The sequence below is a fragment of the Schistocerca serialis genome, chromosome 5 (assembly GCF_023864345.2).
Source record: "Schistocerca serialis cubense isolate TAMUIC-IGC-003099 chromosome 5, iqSchSeri2.2, whole genome shotgun sequence".
In the NCBI taxonomy this organism is placed as follows: domain Eukaryota; kingdom Metazoa; phylum Arthropoda; class Insecta; order Orthoptera; family Acrididae; genus Schistocerca; species Schistocerca serialis.
Window position 1 is genome coordinate 472,256,351 of NC_064642.1, and position 20,362 is coordinate 472,276,712.

The 20,362-nt window shown below is 42.6% G+C and overlaps 1 protein-coding gene across 2 annotated transcripts in view; it reads left to right on the forward strand.

The window, feature by feature from the left end:
• The window catches only part of LOC126481191 (segmentation protein cap'n'collar), a 384,641-nt gene that overhangs the window by 161,530 nt on the left and 202,749 nt on the right, over positions 1 to 20,362 (forward strand). For both annotated transcript variants that reach the window (XM_050104781.1, XM_050104780.1), the window contains exon 2: positions 8,942 to 9,100. In XM_050104781.1, coding sequence (XP_049960738.1) covers positions 8,942 to 9,100 — 159 coding nt within the window. The remainder of the gene's footprint in view (positions 1 to 8,941; positions 9,101 to 20,362) is intronic.

The window sequence follows — 20,362 nt, forward strand, 5'->3', positions numbered from 1 at the left end:
AATCAGAATGACTGGTCAAGGATTTGAACTGTCGTCCAGCCAAATGTGGGTCGAACTTGCAGTACACCGCATTACCTCACTCCATCCCGTGGGAATAGACAATTACACGTGTGGTGGTTACAGTCTGTTAAAGTGTCCATGATTATTATATAAATTGTAAATTTCCTGATGCGAGGTTAATGATGATAGTTTCACCTGATTAAAGCAACTATGACTGTGTCTCAGACAGGATCCCCCTTTTTGTTCGATACTGAGGCGCTATTCCAGTGCAATGGGAGAGCCTCTGCAATGCTGTTCCAGTTTAAGGGGAATACCAAGTGGGCTGAGGCGTGAATGAGAATTAGAATTGAGAAGGAAGACGTGTTACGGTAGTCCGTGCAGTTGCGCAAGGCCACAGTGCCAGGGTGGCGCAGTGTTTAGCGCCTCTCCCTAGTGAGCACGAGACCTGGCTTCGAATCCCGGCCTTGGTACAAAGTTTCATTCATCGCTTCAGTCTGCATGTATACAGAAAGTTAGATAGTGTCGTAGTGGTTGTTTCGCAGGTGAAGGTGGGTATTCCGGAAGCATTCCTGCTAAACTGCGAGTACTATTCAGCAGCAGTTTTTTGATTCAATAGAGAAACGATAAACTGTTGGATTTTTCGTTTTTTATTTATGCCATGTAATTTATCTTACACTTCTGAAGGTTCTATAAAAATTTTTATTGTGGTTACCTTTCCTGTAATCGTGGAAACCACCTCATATGCCCCTGTTGTCGAAGTTTCGCGTGTACTCGTCTGTGTCAGTATTTGCAGTAGAGAGCCGTCGCCCCTAGCATAGGAGAAAGTATGAGCGCGCTCTCGGCACCCCTTTCTAGTGTGTGGGCCTAGAATGTGCAGGCCGGCAGCCAGCAGCGGCTGTAAAAAGTCTCCGGCGTGGGCGTACGCCGCTGGGCGCCTTTCACAAGTGACCAGTGGCCAGACAGAGCCTCGGCTCTGCGGCGCCGCCGGCGGTGCCAGCTAGTATTAAGGCCGCTTTTTGTCCACGGCCGGCGCGCGACAATTCCTCCGGCTCCGGGAACGGAGGCACCCATGCACTACTGGCGTTGTAGCGGTTCCTCCTCCAGAGTTCTCTAGAACCATCTTGGGCGCTAAGGTGTCTTCCTTGCAATCCCTGTCATCTAAGATGTCACGTGAGTCAACAGTTATCAAGTGAGCACTACTTATATGCGTACGACATTGGAGTTCCTCTGTTGTTGCAGTGGTCGGACTTCCGTGCGTGTCCGATTGAACAAGCACTGCTGCGATTACAGCCGTTAAAAAGTAAAGTATTTTGGGATAACTCGACACCCTACGAGGGAAACTGAAATTGAAGGACAACTGCTCAAAAAATTGTACAACACACTTTTTCAGATATTTGTTAGACTTCAAGTTATTCATTTTGATAGAACGAAAAATTTAATTAGCACAGGTCGTGTAATTCTTTAATTTGTAGAGTATAACGCAAAATGTCCACTTCATTAAAGTTCGGGAGATATTGCTTGAGACATGATTGTAGGTGACAGACAAAAAGGGGAAACAACAATAAATAACAATAATACTTAAGAAAACGAACTTTTGCCAAAGAGATGAGAAACTGTAGTCACCTAGTTAAATTAAAAAATCTGTAAAAATCATACAAAGTGATTATGAACAATTTTCGCATGTAAAACTGAGTTCGTCGCCTTTTTCAAAACCCATCTCGTGGAACCATCTGTTGCACTGGCCGGCACACTTTATCCATAATTGACTAGCAGTCACATCATAGTGAAAACCACCACATTCACCACCATAGTTATCTTTATCCTTGATATTCGCAACCGAGCATACTACATCCTTCCCTGAACGTCGCTTTGGTTGCTGTGTGGCCGCTTTCTCCCGAAGTTGTCTTCGGTAATTTTCTGATGTGAGAACGACAGATTCTTGTTTTCTAGACACCTTCCTTCCAGAAACCTTACTTTGTACAACTTGCGCTGGTGATATTTCCTCAAATGAGGACTGAGTAGGTGGTGGCCGGACCGAGTCATTATCCACAGCGATGTCATCGCCTACTCTAACTTGTGGGATATCGTGTGGCGTAGTGACCAAATCATATTCAAAGACATCTTCAGTCAATACATCTGGTTTATATGGATAGATCTCACATTTTTTAGATTGCCTGTTGTTTGAATCTCCCTTTGTGATGCCCTTTCCTGGGTGATGGAGGACGAAGCTTCGGCACGCCTCGTTATAGAAGTGTTTCAGGTTTTTGAAAGATGATACATCAAGAGGCTGATATTTTCGGGTGTTGTGCGGAGGAAGAGACAGCACCTCAATCCCTAACCGTGATGCTTGATCCAGCACGTTGGGGTCTTTGCAATTGGAAACGTGACCATACAAAATGTTCCCTTGAAGTTTGTACTTGTTCAGATAATCCAGGAAGGAAGAAAATACCTTACTGACCACTTATCTAGATTCGGACATGTGAATAGATTATCCATTTGCCAACCCTATTGAATACGAGGGTTTTTGTCTAAAACGTCCTTCATGATTACAAAAGGTGGAATCAAAGTCCCCGCCGACTGCTGCAAACCATTACAGTCACAGTAGAACCACTTTCTCCTGTAATAGCATGAAAAAAGTACTTCTTCCCTCTCGGAGAAATGACCTTCCCGCCTTGAAAATGAGCTGAAATGCAGTACCGTCCGCACTGAAAATTCTTTCCAGATCTTCCTATAATCCAAGCGTGTTGTGCATTGCTCTGAGTTTTGTAAAAAAAAAATCCCCATTTCTTCTTTATTGAGTTCCCTTGAGCGAGCACAAGCTACTCACCTAGATTTCTCACACATAAATTTGGATTTCTTTCTAGGAAAGAATAAACCCAATCATATCCTGCCGTTTGTTTCGAACAGTTTGATATACGACTAATGCTATTCCTTTCTGCATGTTTGAAAGCGAGTTCTTTCATATCAATCACTGTTAACCCAAATCCTTTGGCATCCAGCAGTAACAAATGCGGTAAGTGTTCATCCTCTACAGCAGCGGTTAGAGTGACTCCTTTTCCATTCTGTCGATTACACACGTTGCCATTCAGAACTCTTGAACGCAACGTGTTTCTCGGTATCGAGAATCGTTTGGTGGCACTTGCAAGGGACATTTTGCTGTCTCTCACTTCTTGAATAGCGGCGGCCATACCCTCCGACCTCCATTGACAAAAGTTTTTCATTGTTTTTATACTTGCGAGGCGTTATAGAAGGTAAATAAATAAATAATTTTACACGTTACTTCAAAGCAGGAAATCCGAAATTTTGGGAGAAGTCGGCTTGTCGGAATCATCCCATGCGAGAGTATCGAAATCTACTCGAACTGTACGACTGAAGAAGAGAAGGCACTGTAGTCACCCAATGAGTCACAGAACTTTTCCCTCCCACGACAACAAAGCTAACAGGATGCTTTCAACATGACAGTTAGAAATCATTCATTATCACACATGTCTACAAAGTACGCTGCTATTTTCATTGCTAATCTGGACTCACCGCATTATTTTCTGCGGTTTCTTATCGTTATTTAAACTCGCTATGTAAATCAATACAATACACACACATTAAACAGGTTTCCCACTGTTCAGGAATGTACTTCTAGTCTGCTTCGCTAGAATGCGCTACCTTGTACATCAGCGTTGTGTTAGAAGTGTCGAGCTCTCTCAAGTGTCTAGATATCCCAAAATTATGTTGCATGAAATGTATTCGCAGCTGCTGATACGAACAACCATCCGTTGACACGGGAACGATGACATTAAAAATTTGTGTCGACTCGGGACTCTAAACACGATTTCTCGCTTTACACGAGAAATCGCCTTAACCGCTATGGCTGTCCGTACACGACTCACGGCCACACCCAAACTTCCATATGTCATAGTTCCTGCGTCACAACCTGTAATCGTACACATATTTAAAGTCGCTGCTTGGTACCGGAGGATAAATACGATACTATTGTGCCTGCGTTGTTAAGAAGAGCGATGCAATGTTCTCTCGGACATGCGTACTGAATCGAATTGGGGAAAAAAGGCATTTATGACATAACTTGACTAAAAGAGGGGATCAGCTCATAGGATACAACCTGAGGCATCAACGAATCATCAGTTTGATAATGGGAAGAAATATTGGAGGGAGTGTTTAAAAATTGTAGAGGGAGATCAAGGTTTGAATACGGTAAGCAGGTTCAAATAGACGTAAGTTGCGGTATTATGCAGAGACGAAGACACTTGCACAGGATAGACTAACATGGAGAACTGCATCACACTAGTCTTCGGACTGACGACCACAACAATAACAACCCTTTGTGAGTATGCTACAATTCTTGAGGATTCTTGTAATAAATCTACTTGGCATATGTGTTTATACGAATGTTTTTCCGCGATCGTTCCCTCGTAAATCACTCCGTATGCTTGCTGCAATATGTTTGTCGGATGTGTTTTGAGTGTGTGTTCGAGAGTTCTATAATCGAATAATGACAGTTCTTTCCTACTGATTATGCACATTACATTACATTTGTTTATGTTGAGTTTCAACTGCCAATCCCTCAAGTCTGGATAACCTCGAGGTTTTCCTGCGTTTCGCCACAATTTTCTATCATTCTGACTTCCCTAACACGGTGAATGGGAACTTCACCGAAAAAATTTCGGAGTTCGTTCAGGATATTTTCTGAATATTTCCGTACAAACTATTGGTGGTCTCCGATGGCTCATTACAGAGTAACTGCGTTGTTGTTGATTACTTGTCCCCATTTACCTTTGCGTTTGTATTGCACTGAAAATATTTGCATAACAGCAGAAATGTCCACTTTACTCTTATCCCTCAAGCCTGCATTCAGTATTACGCGGCTGTGTCTCGCGTTTTGTTTCTCCGGCAGCATTGATTTTATGCTAACACTGATGCACAACAGTGTGAATGGTGTGGCTATCGAAGACTCGGCCGATATGCACCTCGTGTATAGGTTCAATGAATGCAATGGAAGAACAGTACAAAGACGCGATGCTGAAGTGTTCCCGCGACGACGGGAACCACGTCACAGTACATCTGCACCTACCTGACAGTTAGTGTTTTACTTCGTGTTTTGTGTAGTACATTGTGATTTTCATTGCACGTTATAGGCTTTTTCACTGTTGTAAAGGTATTTCGGAAACGAAGGTAATTATAGTTACAAAAACGAGTAAACTATTATTACGTTAGTACTCTGTTGGGCATCCGAAGACCATGGGTCCCTGATACCAAAATATTCCTGGACAAAGGCCGAAGTTTTGTCAGTGGAACGAATTCTACCCCATAAAAAAACACAAACGGTTACATACGATTCTTTGACACCTGATCTTTATCCGATATGAAGTCGAATGACAATGAGTGCGTCGAGACGTATTTTACGAATGAACTATTGAGTTTAAAACTGCGTGGCGCCAGGTGCAAAGTTTTCGTATAGCTGGTCACGGTGCAAGTAGGATCCCGTGTTTCCGGGAGAACTAAGGGACATTTTTTTCTGGCTCCCCTCCCCTCCATGGTGCTGAAGACCGCTGTCGGCAAGATGGCGGCCTGGTGGAGGCGACCTCGTTCACGCCTCTGCTCGCTGGCCACACGTGAAGCCCACGCCAGCAATCTCCGCGCCGCGCCACCACAACACAAGCATATAGCGCCGCAGGTTCGTCTGTTGCGCTATCGCCCGACGTGGCGACCGCTGTTTCTCATTCCTCTAGCACTGCGTTAAAACAGCTTAAGTCGCAAACGTTACCCCTAGTTCTGTCTAGACACTTACCGCCTGGTTACCCGTCTTAAGTATTACACACACACACACACACACACACACACACACACTCACTCTCACTCACTCACTACTTCCGTATTTTAGCAAAACATGTCTTCCCTTTCACAAGACGCTGTTATGGTTCAATAGTAATTTGAAATACCACAATTGTAGGAGGCACTTGTTACATCGTTGAAACGGTTTCAGAAACAGTAATTGACTACAGTTTCCGTATATCTGCAAAGTAATTCCAGGTTCCGTCCCTATTACATGCTTTGAGGACTTACAATGGAGATGGAATTCTTGTCGTATTCAATGCGAACTGCTGTCCAGAAAACGCGGAACAAATGCATAACTGACCTATACCTATAGCAGGTGCTAATAGCTATTGTCGTGCAATAACGAGTGGTCAGTAAGTGAAGCAAAGACAGGGTGTAAGAAGTTACGCGTCAAAACTACGATCGAGAGCGTCCACAGCTACGGACAAAGGGGGAAGAGGCAGTTTCAGTCCAGGGGAAAAGAAATAAAATAAAAAAGTAAAAATAGGATCTTCGCTTACCTGCCCACCTTAAACAGGCGTACCAATTCAGCATCACTTTGAAGAAAGCCGCAACGTGCTACGGATACTGAGCAGTAGCATGTGTGTCCAGAACCATTTCTTGTGGGTTCTCAAAACGGTTTCGCCATTTGCGTCTGTCCTCCTTGCAGTTCTGAATTCTAAAGGCTTCCTTTAGCCCTTTACCTTCAGTTCGAGTCGGTTTTTCTCGTGTTACCAGCTAACGTGAAAAACTACTAAAAACGTGAATAGGAAACGTATCACATTTATCTGAATATTACCTTCCTGACAGCAAAATAACATTTTCGAACCTCGTGCAGAATCTCTCAGTTTAAGTACAATGTATGTCATAGGTATATATTATAAAGTGGTAGCATCCGTATATTTGGCAATTAATAAACACAGGTTTTCAATAGTTTTGAACTTTATTTTGTAGTAACTTGTGCTTAGTTCGTTTCCTCCAAACCCCCCACTCTCAAAAAAACTAATGCAAGGTACTAGTTCCCTGTAGCTCTGATCCTGCGTGCACTCTTGCGTACATTTCGTGTATCCTTCAATGCTGGGCAGTATTATCTCATTCATCATACGGGATGTCCTAGACGGTTCCGGCCAAAATTATTCATATCTACGTCTATACTTTGCAAACCGCCTTACGCTTTGTGACAAATTATAGAGGATTCTAAACTGGTTGCTAACAGAGATGTAAGACTAAGAGTGATTTGGTTTGTAATGACATAAGCGGTGACCTCCAGTCTCAGTGCATGGATTAAAACAGCGAATAAAATTTTGACATTCGTCTCAAATATCCCTGTCGTCTGCTGCAGAGGTCGATTGATAGTTAGAATTATACCAACTACTGTCTCTACAGTTTCTATCAATGTTTCGTACAATGAACTCACGTAACCATATATTTAAAAAAAATCCTCCTGCGCAAACGCCCCAGATGAACCTGTCGTTCGTCGTAGTAGCGCTACCAACATCTGAGCACAGATATAAGCTGTTTACAAAAACGTCCCTCAGGTCCATGGCTTATTTAATACGTTACCAGCCCGAAATATTTTTCTCCGACGATTGCTTATCTCAAAATACTCAGTTTAGTATCTCCCAGCCGGCCGCTGTGACAGGCGCTTCAGTTCGGAACCGCGCTGTTGCTACGGTCGCAGGCTCGATCCTGCCTCGGGCATGGATATGTGTGATGTCCTTAGGTTAGTTAGGTTTAAGTAGTTCTAAGTTCTAGGGGACTGATGACCTCAGATGTTAAGTCCCATAGTGCTCAGAGCCATTTGAACCATTTTTTTTAAGGATCTCCCATCGTCTGTGTAGTTGACGCCGAGACTTTGGGATATCCTGCATACTCAAGTTACGTACGCGGGACATTGTGCCATCATAATGTAAGATTATACGTACTGGTATACACTCATACACCAAGTTTTTATAGTCATAATATAAATGAAACCAGTCTCTTTGTATTGTTGTCATTAGCTGATTGCTGTTTATATCACCAAAGCAAATGTTTTCGTCAAGAAGTGAAGTACAACAGATCAAAAATAATGTGTGCAGTACAAAACCTATCGGTTCAGGATCGGTAACTACTCCTCGCTAAAATCCATCAAAGTATGCATTAGGAATTTACAAGCTTCCTATAGAAATATGGTGTTCTTGAAGGAAGCTAGCTAACTTATCCATGATATCGATTATTCTGTTAGAAAAACATTGTATAAACAAACGCTCTACACCCATTGATACATCTATTTGCAATTGACAATTAAATGAACAGTTTGTTAGTTGCTGTGTTTTATTGTCATTTAATTGTTAGTTGCTGTGTTTTACTGTCATTTAATCGTGTTTATGATAGTTGGAGTTATGGAATATTCTGCCCAGAAGCCGACGTTGGCTTCAGTACACCTCTTTCGACAATTAAAGGATATTTTATCATCCTGCTTAAGAGCAATTTTTTGCATTTGAGAATGAATCTTACGTTTGTTTCATTGTAAATGTAGTGAAGATTACTGCTAATACAGCATTCTACAAACCATAGAATTGTAGGGAGTTAAAATCAGATTCCACGGATGACTGTGTGGTAATATGAACATGTTTGTGTAAAGCAAGCAACCGAGCGTTACACTGAAAGTTCCATGGGTTTTCATAGTTGAGGAAATCTCCGGTTGCTTGTAACTTAAATACATTTAATACTTTGAGTTGTTCAAACATATATGAGTAAACTCTGATTTGTGTCAATTTAGAAATAAACTACATTGGTGACGTGGTGTTTCGGATGATGCTGGGAATTTGTTGATACTTTCTTTTCGATAGTCTGTCGTTACCTCCTCGACAGTAGACCCTAGTGTAGCCAAATATTTTGTTGTTTAAATTTATATGAAGACACCAGTTTACTAGAAATGCCCCTTCAGCCAGAGGTACACTAAGCGCCAGTTTTTGTATTTGAAATGGTAGCTTTGAAGATTCAGTGCACACTGAACGAACGGTAATGTGGACCGATACGTTCAGAACGGAGCTGTGTCTTTGTGATCTTTTATTGCAGCGCTTATGTGTCATCAGCTGGCAGTGCCTTACGGAGACTATTGATGGTGTTACAGGACATGGACCTGATAGAGGTGCTGTGGAAGCAGGACGTGGACCTGGGGTTCTCCCTGGAGGAGCTGCAGCCCGCAGACAAGCCCGGCAAGAGCCCTGCAGACGATGACGTCGCCACCCTGAAGGCCATCGCCGCTAGCGACCCCAAACCGCGCTCTAAGGTCAGTACCACCCACATCTCGTCTCTCTCTCTGTGCTCTGCTCTCTTCTGTTGTGCACGAGGCACAACACAAGAGAGCATTTAAAAATTTAGGTCAGAATTTGTTAGTTCCTCATTACGTACATCAGGGACAGCCGAAAATTCGGCACGCGAACACTGCCCTTGCACTGATCTGGCGGCACACTTCCACCATCACCACACCACACTGAGTGTGAGGAGGGGAAGGGGGTGGGGGGTGAAGACACTGCATTGTGATGGCAATGCACTCGCACTTCATACAACTTGGTTCAATATTTCTTATTTCTCAACACAAATTTTCAATATTTTTTAATTATTTTTGGTGCACGGAAGACATAATTTTTATCCGGTACAAATTGTCGGCGTACGGACAGATGCAGGCTATTACGCGTATTTTCACACTCAGGTTGCTACGTAATCGTGATTTGTTTAGTTTCATAATCGATACAAGCCTTTCACACAAATGCTAAATTAATAAATAGATTGATAGTCAAGGAATGAACGTAGGAGAGCAGATGCAGGAATCCTGCATCTCCGCTCACGGCGAGGTCCTAGTGGAGGTTCACACACACATGTGGATCGAAAAATTTTATCACGTTTGCAACCTCATTATGGAGATGTGGAAACTCTTCCCAAGAAAAACAACGTAGACCTCATGGCCAGTTTTAACGTAAAAGAATTTGTGTTTTAAACGGGAATTGCCCTGGAGATCAGTCAGTTCCATCTGGTCATGCACACGAGCACTTTCAGCTGAAATAGTAAACAATCTCGAAAACAGCTCGAAAACGGATGTAAAACTGGCAGTGTCCTAAAAAGGTTTAGAAAACTGTGTTTGTAATTTTTTCAAGGCCACAAAGAATTCTTCAAAACTCGCGTTTTGTTGTTTTAGGCTTGTGAGCTAGGGAAATGGACGATGTTTTTTGTCAGAATTTGTCCCTTCCACAGTACGATTTTCTTTTTCAATGCATCCCCAGCAAATCAGAAATAAGTTGTTTCTCACTTTGCAGCGTCTTACTGTGGGCAGTGTGGAGTGAAGTCCAGTTAAAGTGAAAGATGTGCAATCCCTCCCGGATGTTCTGATTTCCTTTCGTGCTCTCCTTTTTCCTTCACAAATTCAACAATAGCGGGCTTCAAATACAAAAATCGGTCCACGTATGCCCGTTGACGTAACCAACGTACTTTTCAGTAATAACTGTACGAGTTTATAAGGTTTCCATAGTCTCTTCAGTCAATCCATCGAAAACTGTTGCAGCTGACAGTGTAACAATGGGCACAACGTAAGAAAATTTAGTGCTGTATTCTTACCACCAATTTCATCTTGCTCCATGCCTGCAAGTTTAACACAAAGTGCTTCTTAATGTACGGAGCAATGAATGCAGTCTGTCGATAGTTGTAATTTTTTACTCTTTCAGTGTCAACTAAATCTTTAAATTCTTTCTGCATGGTAATGTAACATCACTTCGTAGCAAATTTACAGTACCCACCCCACTTATGCGACTGCATGATAGATATTGAGAATTCTTATCGTTGTCTCCTGTCATTCCAATTCATTTTTAAAGGTTTGTGACGCTAGATAGCTAGACCGACTCTTCTTGTGTAGACAGCCACTGTACCTCTGAACTCCCTTTGTATTTGTACCGTGAAGAAATAGCGAAGGGTAAACAGCACTGATGCCACTGCTGGAGTGAAGAATGTGCCAGCCGAAAAATAACGCTCCGCGGTGCTACGTGAAATGTACTTCCGAGAAGCATCCAAGAAAGCCGAGACAAGTTAAGCCTCGGCCCGCACACGTGCAGCACATTGTGCTCGCTTGCAGTATGGCTCGCCGTGTACGTTCTGTACGGTAGCGATCTAAACCTAGGCTACGTATTCGGCATGTATTTGCTGGAAGTGGCTGTACTCATATTATTACCATTCCCACATTACCAAATACCATTCTATACATAAATGTCACTATAAAAGTAAATAGTTGAACACTATACATTGAAAGTTAACAATTACAGTAAACGTGGTTTTTTTCACTACACATGCTACTAGTTGGTAATAAAAATGAGTTTTTGAAATAGCAGCAATCCACAAAAAACGCTTTCAGTTTACTTCCTCAATCAGCGTTTGCTATCTGTATGACATTTTCTCTTATCGGACAAATGATCAAAAATTTAAGTAGCTGGAAAATGCATTGCTTTAGAGTAGTGCTACAGCATTTGGCGCCGTCATCAAGAAGGTGCGACGGCGCACGTAGAAAAGATTTAGCGACGCGCTGCTAGGATCGTAACAGGTCGAAAGTAAAACACAGATTCTAGGGGCACCTAAATGGGAATCATTGGAAAAAGACAACTTTGTTCTCCCAAAACCCTGTTGGGTAAATTTACAGAACCGCTATCTTATGGAATACTGCGACAATTATGCTTACTTAATCGTATATCTCAGATATGGATCACGAGACTTAATATAAGGTAGGTTAGGGGACGTAAGGAGACGCTGAGACAGTCATTTTCCCTCGCTCAATGCGATAAAATAGAACTTGGAAGTAAAAGTAGATGCTAGTTAAGCTTTCAAGTTGAGTTGTTGTGTACGACCACGAACGGAACCATTGCAATGCCGTCAATACGTTCCAAGTGTCAGTCGTGGTCAGAACTGTGACCTGTGTATATCTCTGTGCTTTACGTCGGAGCTAAGTGGATTCGAACGTGGGCAAATTATAGGTGCTCGTACGGTGGTTGCTTCCGGAACGAAGAGAGAAGAAATGTTTAGTGTTTCAAGAGGTACCGTATCGAAGATTTATAGTACACTACAGGCCATTAAAATCGCTACACCACGAAGATGACGTGCTACAGACGCGAAATTTAACCGACAGGAAGTAGATGCTGTGATATGCAAATGATTAGCTTTTCAGAGCATTCAAACAACGTTGGCGCCGGTGGCGACACCTACAACGTACTGACATGAGGAAAGTTTCCAACCGGCTGGCCGTTGTGGCCGAGCGGTTCTAGGCGCGTCAGCCTGGAACCGCGCGACCGCTACGGTCGCAGGTTCGAATCCTCCCTCGGGCATGGATGTGTGTGATGTCCTTAGGTTAGTTAGGTTTAAGAAGTTCTAAGTTCTATGGGACTGATGACCTCAGCAGTTGAGTCCCATAGTGCTCAAAGCCATTTGAACCATCTCAAAGTTTCCAACCGATTTCTCTTACACAAACAGCAGTTGACCGGCGTTGCCTGGCGAAACGTTGTTGTGATGCCTCGTGTAAGGAGGAGAAATGCGTACCAACACGTTTCCGACTTTGATAAAGGTCGGATTGTAGCCTATCGCGATTGCGGTTTATCGTATCGCGACATTGCTGCTCGCGTTGGTCGAGATCCAATGACTGTTAGCAGAATATAGAATCGGTGGGTTCAGGAGGATAATACGGAACGCCGTGCTGGATCCCAACGACCTCGTATCACTAGCAGTCGAGATGACAGGCATCTTATCCGCATGGCTGTAACGGATTGTGCAGCCACGTGTCGATCCATGAGTCAAGAAATGGGGACGTTTGCAAGACCACAACCATCTGCACGAACAGTTCGACGACGTTTGCAGCAGCAGGGACTAGCTCGGAGACCATGTCTGCGGTTACCCTTGACGCTGCATCACAGACAGGAGCGCCTGCGATGGTGTACTCAACGACGAATCTGGGTGCACGAATGGCAAAACGTTATTTTTTCGGATGAATCCAGGTTCTGTTTACAGCATCACGATGGTCGCATCTGTGTTTGGCGACATCGCGGTGAACGCACATTGGAAGCGTGTATTCGTCATCGCCATACTGGCGTATCACCTGGCGTGATGGTATGGGGTGCCATTGGTTACACGTCTCGGTCACCTCGTGTTCGCATTGACGGATACAGAAAATATTCGACTGCTGCGCTGGCCAGCACATTCTCCAGATCTCGCACCAATTGAAAACGTCTGGTCAATTGTGGCCGAGCAACTGGCTCGTCACAATACGCCAGTCTCTACTCTTGATGAACTGTGGTATCGTGTTGAAGCTGCTTGGGCAGCTGTTCCTGTACACGCCACCCAAGCTCTGTTTGACTCAATGCCCAGGCGTATCAAGACCGTTATTACGGCCAGAGGTGGTTGTTCTGGGTACTGATTTCTCAGGATCTATGCACCCAAATTGCGTGAAAGTGTAATCACGTGTCAGTTGTAGTATAACATATTTGTCCAGTGAATACCCGTTTACCATCTGCATTTCTTTTTAGTGTAGCAATTGTAATGGCCAGTAGTGTACATCCAGGGAAAGCAGCATCATCATCATCAACTAAGTGACAACACGAGCGTAATTATATGTCGAGTGATCGTGACGAACGGTCATTCAAGATGATTGGACAGCAAATAAAGAGGACGACAGCTGCAAAAGTCACTGCAACGCTGGATGTCGTATCGCGAACCTAGTCAACCCCTCGACTCTTATAACTGCCATCTGATTTCTGTACAAATTGGTTCAAATGGCTCTGAGCACTATGAGACTTAACTTCTGAGGTCATCAGTCCCCTAGTACTTAGAACTTCTTAAACCTAACCAACCTAAGGACATCACACACATCCATGCCCGAGGCAGGATTCGAACCTGCGACCGTAGCGGTCGCGCGGTTCCAGACTGTAGCGCCTAGTACCGCTCGGCCACTCCGGCCGGCCGAACCTTGTCAGCATCAAAACGACACGAGGAGTGCTCCATAAGCAGAGAATTGCAGTCCGAGCTGGAATTCCAAAACCACACATCATTGATACAAATGCCTAACGGGAAAACATGGTGCCGAAACTGTAAAACCTGTTTCGCACTGTTTCCAACTTCTAGCCGTACGTTTGGAGAGCGAAACATGGCAGGGATATTCATTATTCGGGCAGCCACGTCGTGGTGTTCCATAGGCCCCATGGTTGCTCTGCAAGGTCGCCTTACTACCAAGGATTATGTGACCGTTTTGGCTGATCGGGTCCATCCCATAGTACAATGTGTGTCCCCCAATGGTGATGCTACGTTCCAAGGCCTCTGCTTACGCAGCTCACATGGTCTAGGACTGGTTTTATAAGCATGAGGATGAATTGTCGCATCTCCCCTAGACACCGATATCACCATATCCCAGCATTATTCAGCCTTTGTGGCCTACTTTGGAGAAAAGAGTGCGCGATCGCTATCCGTCTCTATAATCGCTACCTCAGCTTGTCACTCTTCTGCAAAGAGAATGACATAAGATTCCCTTGAGAATCATACGGACCCGTATTTATCCATTCGAGACGATTGGAAGCTGTTTTGAATGCCAACGCTTTTCCTACACCGTATGATGCACTGTAATGTGCTGTGGTTTTTTGGTGTTTCTATATTTTTGTCCTCCCCTTGTAGATATCCCATGTTGTCGTCTTACAGAGTGGTCTGTAACCTGCGACACACACACACACACACACACACGCACGCACACACACACACACACACACACACACACACACACACACACACACACACACACAGAAACATTACATCTGTAATAGCGTACCACATGAGACGTAATGTCAGGGTATAGCAAACCCATCTTCTAGGGGCGGCTGATATTGCTCCTTTCGACCTCAGTGTTGCATACTATCACTTACTTTTGCGTTTCTATTTAATTTGACGGCTTTTTAGTGATTGAGATTGGCCTAAGAGCGACCTTTCCTGTTGCACATGAGAGGAGGTCGATTAGCCTCCTATTACGTCTTGCACTGCAGTCTTGATCACATTTTACTGGTACGCGGTTCGATATATCTTTAGAGATTCTATTCATTCCAATTATTCTTTGTGGTTGTTTCGCAGTTCGACATATCTTTGGACATTAATTCATTGTAATTATTCTATGTGGTTGTTTGTTTTTCAAAAACGAGTGTTAAGGTGCTGTTGAATTAGTATGTTGTAAAAGGTACCTTCCACCTTACAGGATGAACATTGCACGATTACACGTAGTATTCATTTTTATACGGTAAAGATTCAGTCTTGTAGCTGGGTGTTCTCGGAATGTTACGCTGTAAGACATTAAGAAGTGGGAATATACAAAATATGCCAGCGCATCGATTTAGTCCAGTCGTATTCAGCTGATATAAAAATTTGAATGTGAGAATATTGTTGATGTTGTTTTTGCGCTGTGCAAAAACCAGTTTTGTGTATGCCCACCAATGGTTTGTCGTTGCAGTAGCATCGCAGTCAGGCTTCTATTATTCGTTGTAAAATTGTTAGTGTTATTTATTAAATTCTATGTTTCGAATCTGCACATTTTTGTGTTTGATTTAAGAAGTGGTACACTATTGCATGGTATAAGTTTTCAGGATTTGAAAATATCCCAAACATAGCAAATATAGCTACAAAATATAATTTTCAAACAAATATGCTATCTGTAAAGGCTGTTTAGTAAAAAAAAAACTGTTTCGTCTCAACCGTGTAGTGCAGATCTCCTCTCCATATTACTCTCTTGTTTCTAAAGTTCAAACCTTGACTGGCTGGAAAAGTTTTTCAGACGACGATAAGATTTAAGAAGCTATCATAAAGTGTTTGGTAGAATACGGAAACATTTTCACATCGATGGAATAAAAATACATGGACATCGATGAAGTTCATAGAGAAAAGCGTAACTACATGTATGTAATTTGTTGAGTAAGGTTTCCGTCAGAGTTGCAGATAAGTTTTTGATTAGTGACTAGGTTCGCACATTTTCATTCTTCTCAAACCATTACTTGCATTGGAAAGTATGTTATTAACAAAACGTTTTCTGTGCACAGATAACGTCAGTGCAGTGAATATTTTGTGCATACCTGCATTTATAATACATTTATTGCACTGCTGTTATCTGGGCCCACGAAGTGTTTGAAAATGTTGTAATTTCGTGTTTTGTTGATAACGTTGTACGTTATAATGTAGATAATGACTTGAGAACGAACCTAAATGTTTGAAACTAGACACTAATAAAATGTTATTTGCGACGCTGACGGATATCTTAATTAATAAATTACAGATATATTGAGTTGCTGATCCTGATACCAGCACAGTGTTGGAATTACGTAACTAAAAATGTATTAAAATACATCAAAATTACACAGAAATATAAGATATCAAAGATACATGTATAATTTGTATCTTTACTTTCCAAATAACTCTCGTAAGTAAGGATAAGTCGATAGGATTTGCTAGTTTAAATCCAAAACGATTACACTCGTTTAAAATCCTTTGTTGGTATTGTTCAGCTGGTTTGACTTTTTCATGGGATACTGTATTAAAAAATGTAGTCCACAACGCTTGTACCTTTGTCCTGCAAGATGGGAAGTTAAACGAGAAACACTACACTCATTCAGAATTCGGAAACGACTGTACAGTTTGAGTGATCATACAAGTGGGTACATGGTTTTTCTCTTCTTACTTGATGGTGACATTCACGTGTGATGATGGTCAGTTTACAGAAACTGGCGCGAAACCCGCAGTTAGGAAAGTTTTATATCAGTTGCAGGCCTTGCAATAAAAACAAGGGAATGGAAATTTGTGGCAAGGTCTTATGGGACCAAACTGCTGAGGTCATCGCTCCCTAAACTTACGCAGTACTCAATCTAACTTAAACTAAGCTACGCTAAGAACAACACACACACACACACACACACACACACACACACACACACACACGCACGCACGAGGGAGGATTCGAACCTCCGACGGGGGGAATAAAAACAAGGTAAATGCAGGAAGATGTAGAAGGCAGCAAACCATAAATATAGTCAGAGAGGACGTGTGTACTTAGTGGAAGTAACAGCACTTAGCTGTGGGGCAAAACCGGAAATTGAGAGGGCGCGAGGTGAAGGCACGGAACTGATGTTCACTGACGTGGCTGTTGCTTTTGCAGGAAATTGAAATCATTTGTCCATTTGTCGCGGCCAAGGCAGCCTGAGGAAACTTCGCCAGCCGACCTCTCCCGCCGAACGAACTGTGCGGTCACTCATTTTCATCGCCAAGGCAGCATGTAGGTAATCGAAAATTTGATGGCTGTTAGTCATATACGAGAATTAGAACGGAATACAGCGTCACCAGCACTGACCAGCTATGAGAATGTTTTTCACGTGGGCGCCGTTCATCATAGGTCTGCAGCATAAGATGATAATGGCGATTGTATTGTAGCCGGAATTGAGCTAGTGAAACCAGTTCCATATCGTTCAAAAGAAGTAACTCTCCAAATTACTTGAACAACCAGAAGCACACTTCACGCTGACTTTTCCCTACACTACTCTTCAGTTATACGCATCCTTGTTGATTGATGGTTCAAATGGCTCTGAGCACTATGGGACTCAACTGCTGTGGTCATAAGTCCCCTAGAACTTAGAACTACTTAAACCTAACTAACCTAAGGACAGCACACAACACCCAGCCATCACGAGGCAGAGAAAAGCCCTGACCCCGCCGGGAATCGAACCCGGGAACCCGGGCGTGGGAAGCGAGAACGCTACCGCACGACCACGAGATGCGGGCTCATCCTTGTTAATACTGTACGTTCTCGTATGCCGTCTACAACCTGTCATCGGATAGTCTCTCTGTCTTTCCTTATTTAAGTTAAGAACTTTTTCGGTCCCTCTATCATCCATTCATCTCACTACATGTACTACCCACCACCATCCCACTTATTTATGTATTTTTTTCGTTCAGAATTACGTCTTCCTCTCCATTCTGTTCCCTGATCTATTTTCTGGCCTCCTTGTATCTCCTAGTAATTTCCAAAATTCTCAGTTTTTAAATGGTTTTCGCGTTTACTGTCCACCTCTTGCTACTATAAATCAGAACTGGTAGTAAACTCTCTGTTTCAGGCACATAGGAAGCGCCATTATGAATACTGTATTTGGTTTGCCAAACGCACTCCACGATACCAAAGCACCTCCCGGACATTTTATGTCTTTTTGTTTATTTCATTTTCGATCTATTCAGTCGTCTTTATGATCAACGGTGCTAGTCACAAAAGCTCATATTACAACTCTGTAGCGTCATTGTTAATTTGTACAATTTTCTTTCTGGTCATAGTTACTTTAGTCTTATTAAAATTGATTTTCAGATCTACTGACGAGCTTGCTCTGCTACGTTCTTCCATAATTGTTGAAGTTTTTGTCATATCTCAGCAAATTTGATTTTAAACATGGGTTTGGTTTTACCAAAGCAAATGAATCTGAACAACCGAAGAATTTAAAGAAAGCCACGGTTCTCAGAATGGCGTACGTCGTCCTGAAAGAGAATGAAATGTGGAAGATATGGTTCAGCCAAGAACTAGGCAAAACTGCCTTTTCATGCCGTTTTCGGCTGGCAGCTGATACCAGCTTCAGTGTTTTGCTTACGGTACAGACTGAAAAGTACGCAATGGATTTCCATTTACAGAAAAAATTGAACCAAAGATGGTTTCACGTAAATCTCATGATTCGTCAGTAAGCCCCCGGAGATCACAAACACAAAATATGAGAGGTAGTGCCTTTAATGCTTGACAGGATACGACTGTACACACAGGGGAGACGGTAAACATCAGAATCGATAGTAAGGTATAGTGGCCGAGCTCCTTTCAGACTAGATGTCTATCTGGCACGCTGTCAGCTCCATTGCTCAGATTTCTGAGAAGAGTTACGCTATTTGTGAAGTGTTTATTCGACTCACAGTAGAGCATATAATTCGCGAGTGGTTGAGGAGACGCCCTACGTAACCGGAATGATATTTTTAAGAATATCAGAACGTGCACACGCCCAGAGTAGTTCAAGTACGAGCTACTGCATTCTTGAAACCACAGTGATAGAACTAAGTATATTTGGATACGATCAGAAGCGAACAGGCAGACTTTTCCGCATACTGTGAATGGATAAAAAGGGGGCGAGGGTTAAAACTGGTTGAACGTACTTTCTGCTGTACTTTATGCGGTTGCTGTCAGATTTTGATGTTGATGTGAGGGTTAGTTTTAATTACCATCTCAGAAAAATAAAGTTTCGTAATAATTTTTTGATTATTGAACAGGTACGTGTCTGCAGTCTTGATACACAAGAAAATCCCCACCCAAATACCGCAGCACGCCGCTAGAGGAACCAAAACAAAATGGTTCTCCCCATTCATAAAGTGGGGATGGCATGCTACGTTACTTTGGAGCGGCTATTTCAGAGTGTATCAGGATTACAGCCATGTACCTACGAAACAAACTAAAAGCTAATTACAGCCTCGTATGTTTATCAAACTTGTTCAGATTAGAACCGTGGCGCATAGCTGTATGCAAGACATCACATAAGGTGATGAGCCAGAAAATCTGCGTCTCTTATCAGTGCGGTACGCTCGTAACATCATATTACGAAAAGGTACGATGCTCTTTTACCACATGTATACTCAGCAAGTCACCCTCTTCTTCAAGGCCGTTGGTAGCTGTTTGACCGCTCTAGGCGAGAATTGAAGAATGATGCACCCTTTTATTTACTACCATCAGTCTCCCGATATCCCCCGGCCACTCCACCACCACCACCCCGTTCAACGGCAGAAAAATGAAAATGTCTTGTTATCCTTTTACTCATTAAACTAAGGTGAGCAGACATCCTTATTTTCCGGGGACAGTCCTCAGTTTTCATGCTTTGTCCTCAATTGCTCGTAAACTCGTTGAGGACAACAGATATACCGGATTTCTTATTTTTTGTCCTTAATTTTTGATATTTCCCAAAATAATTGAAATAGGAAGAATGTGCTGAACATTCTAGAACTCAGCTAAATATACTTGTGCAACTAAATTTGGCATCAATTACTTATTTTATTTAATTGCAAAAAATGGACTACTACGGGTTTAGAACTATTTACGAATTAATTTTTCCTTGAATTTAAAAATTATGCTATACTACTGAGAGGCGTGTGAAGAATGAGCTAGGGCATCTGAATAATCGTAGTGAAGTGTAGTTCCTGTTTTAATTGAAATATTTTTAGAGTGAGCAGTAAATATCTCTTTCTTACTTTAGTCAAAGTATGTAAAGACTTCTTAAGTAACTGTTCCGTATGCTTTTTAAAACAGTCCTGCTTAACGATAGAAACGGCCCTGGCAGTCCTATTCCTTTACCTGATGGTGCGTGGGAAGAAATGCCTCCTACGCATCTCCCCAACTTCGAATTTGTCTGATATTACTGTGACGATCAGTAGTCAGGATACACGTGGGCGGAAATAATATGCTGCTTAACTCTTCTTGAAACGCAAGCTCTCCGAATTT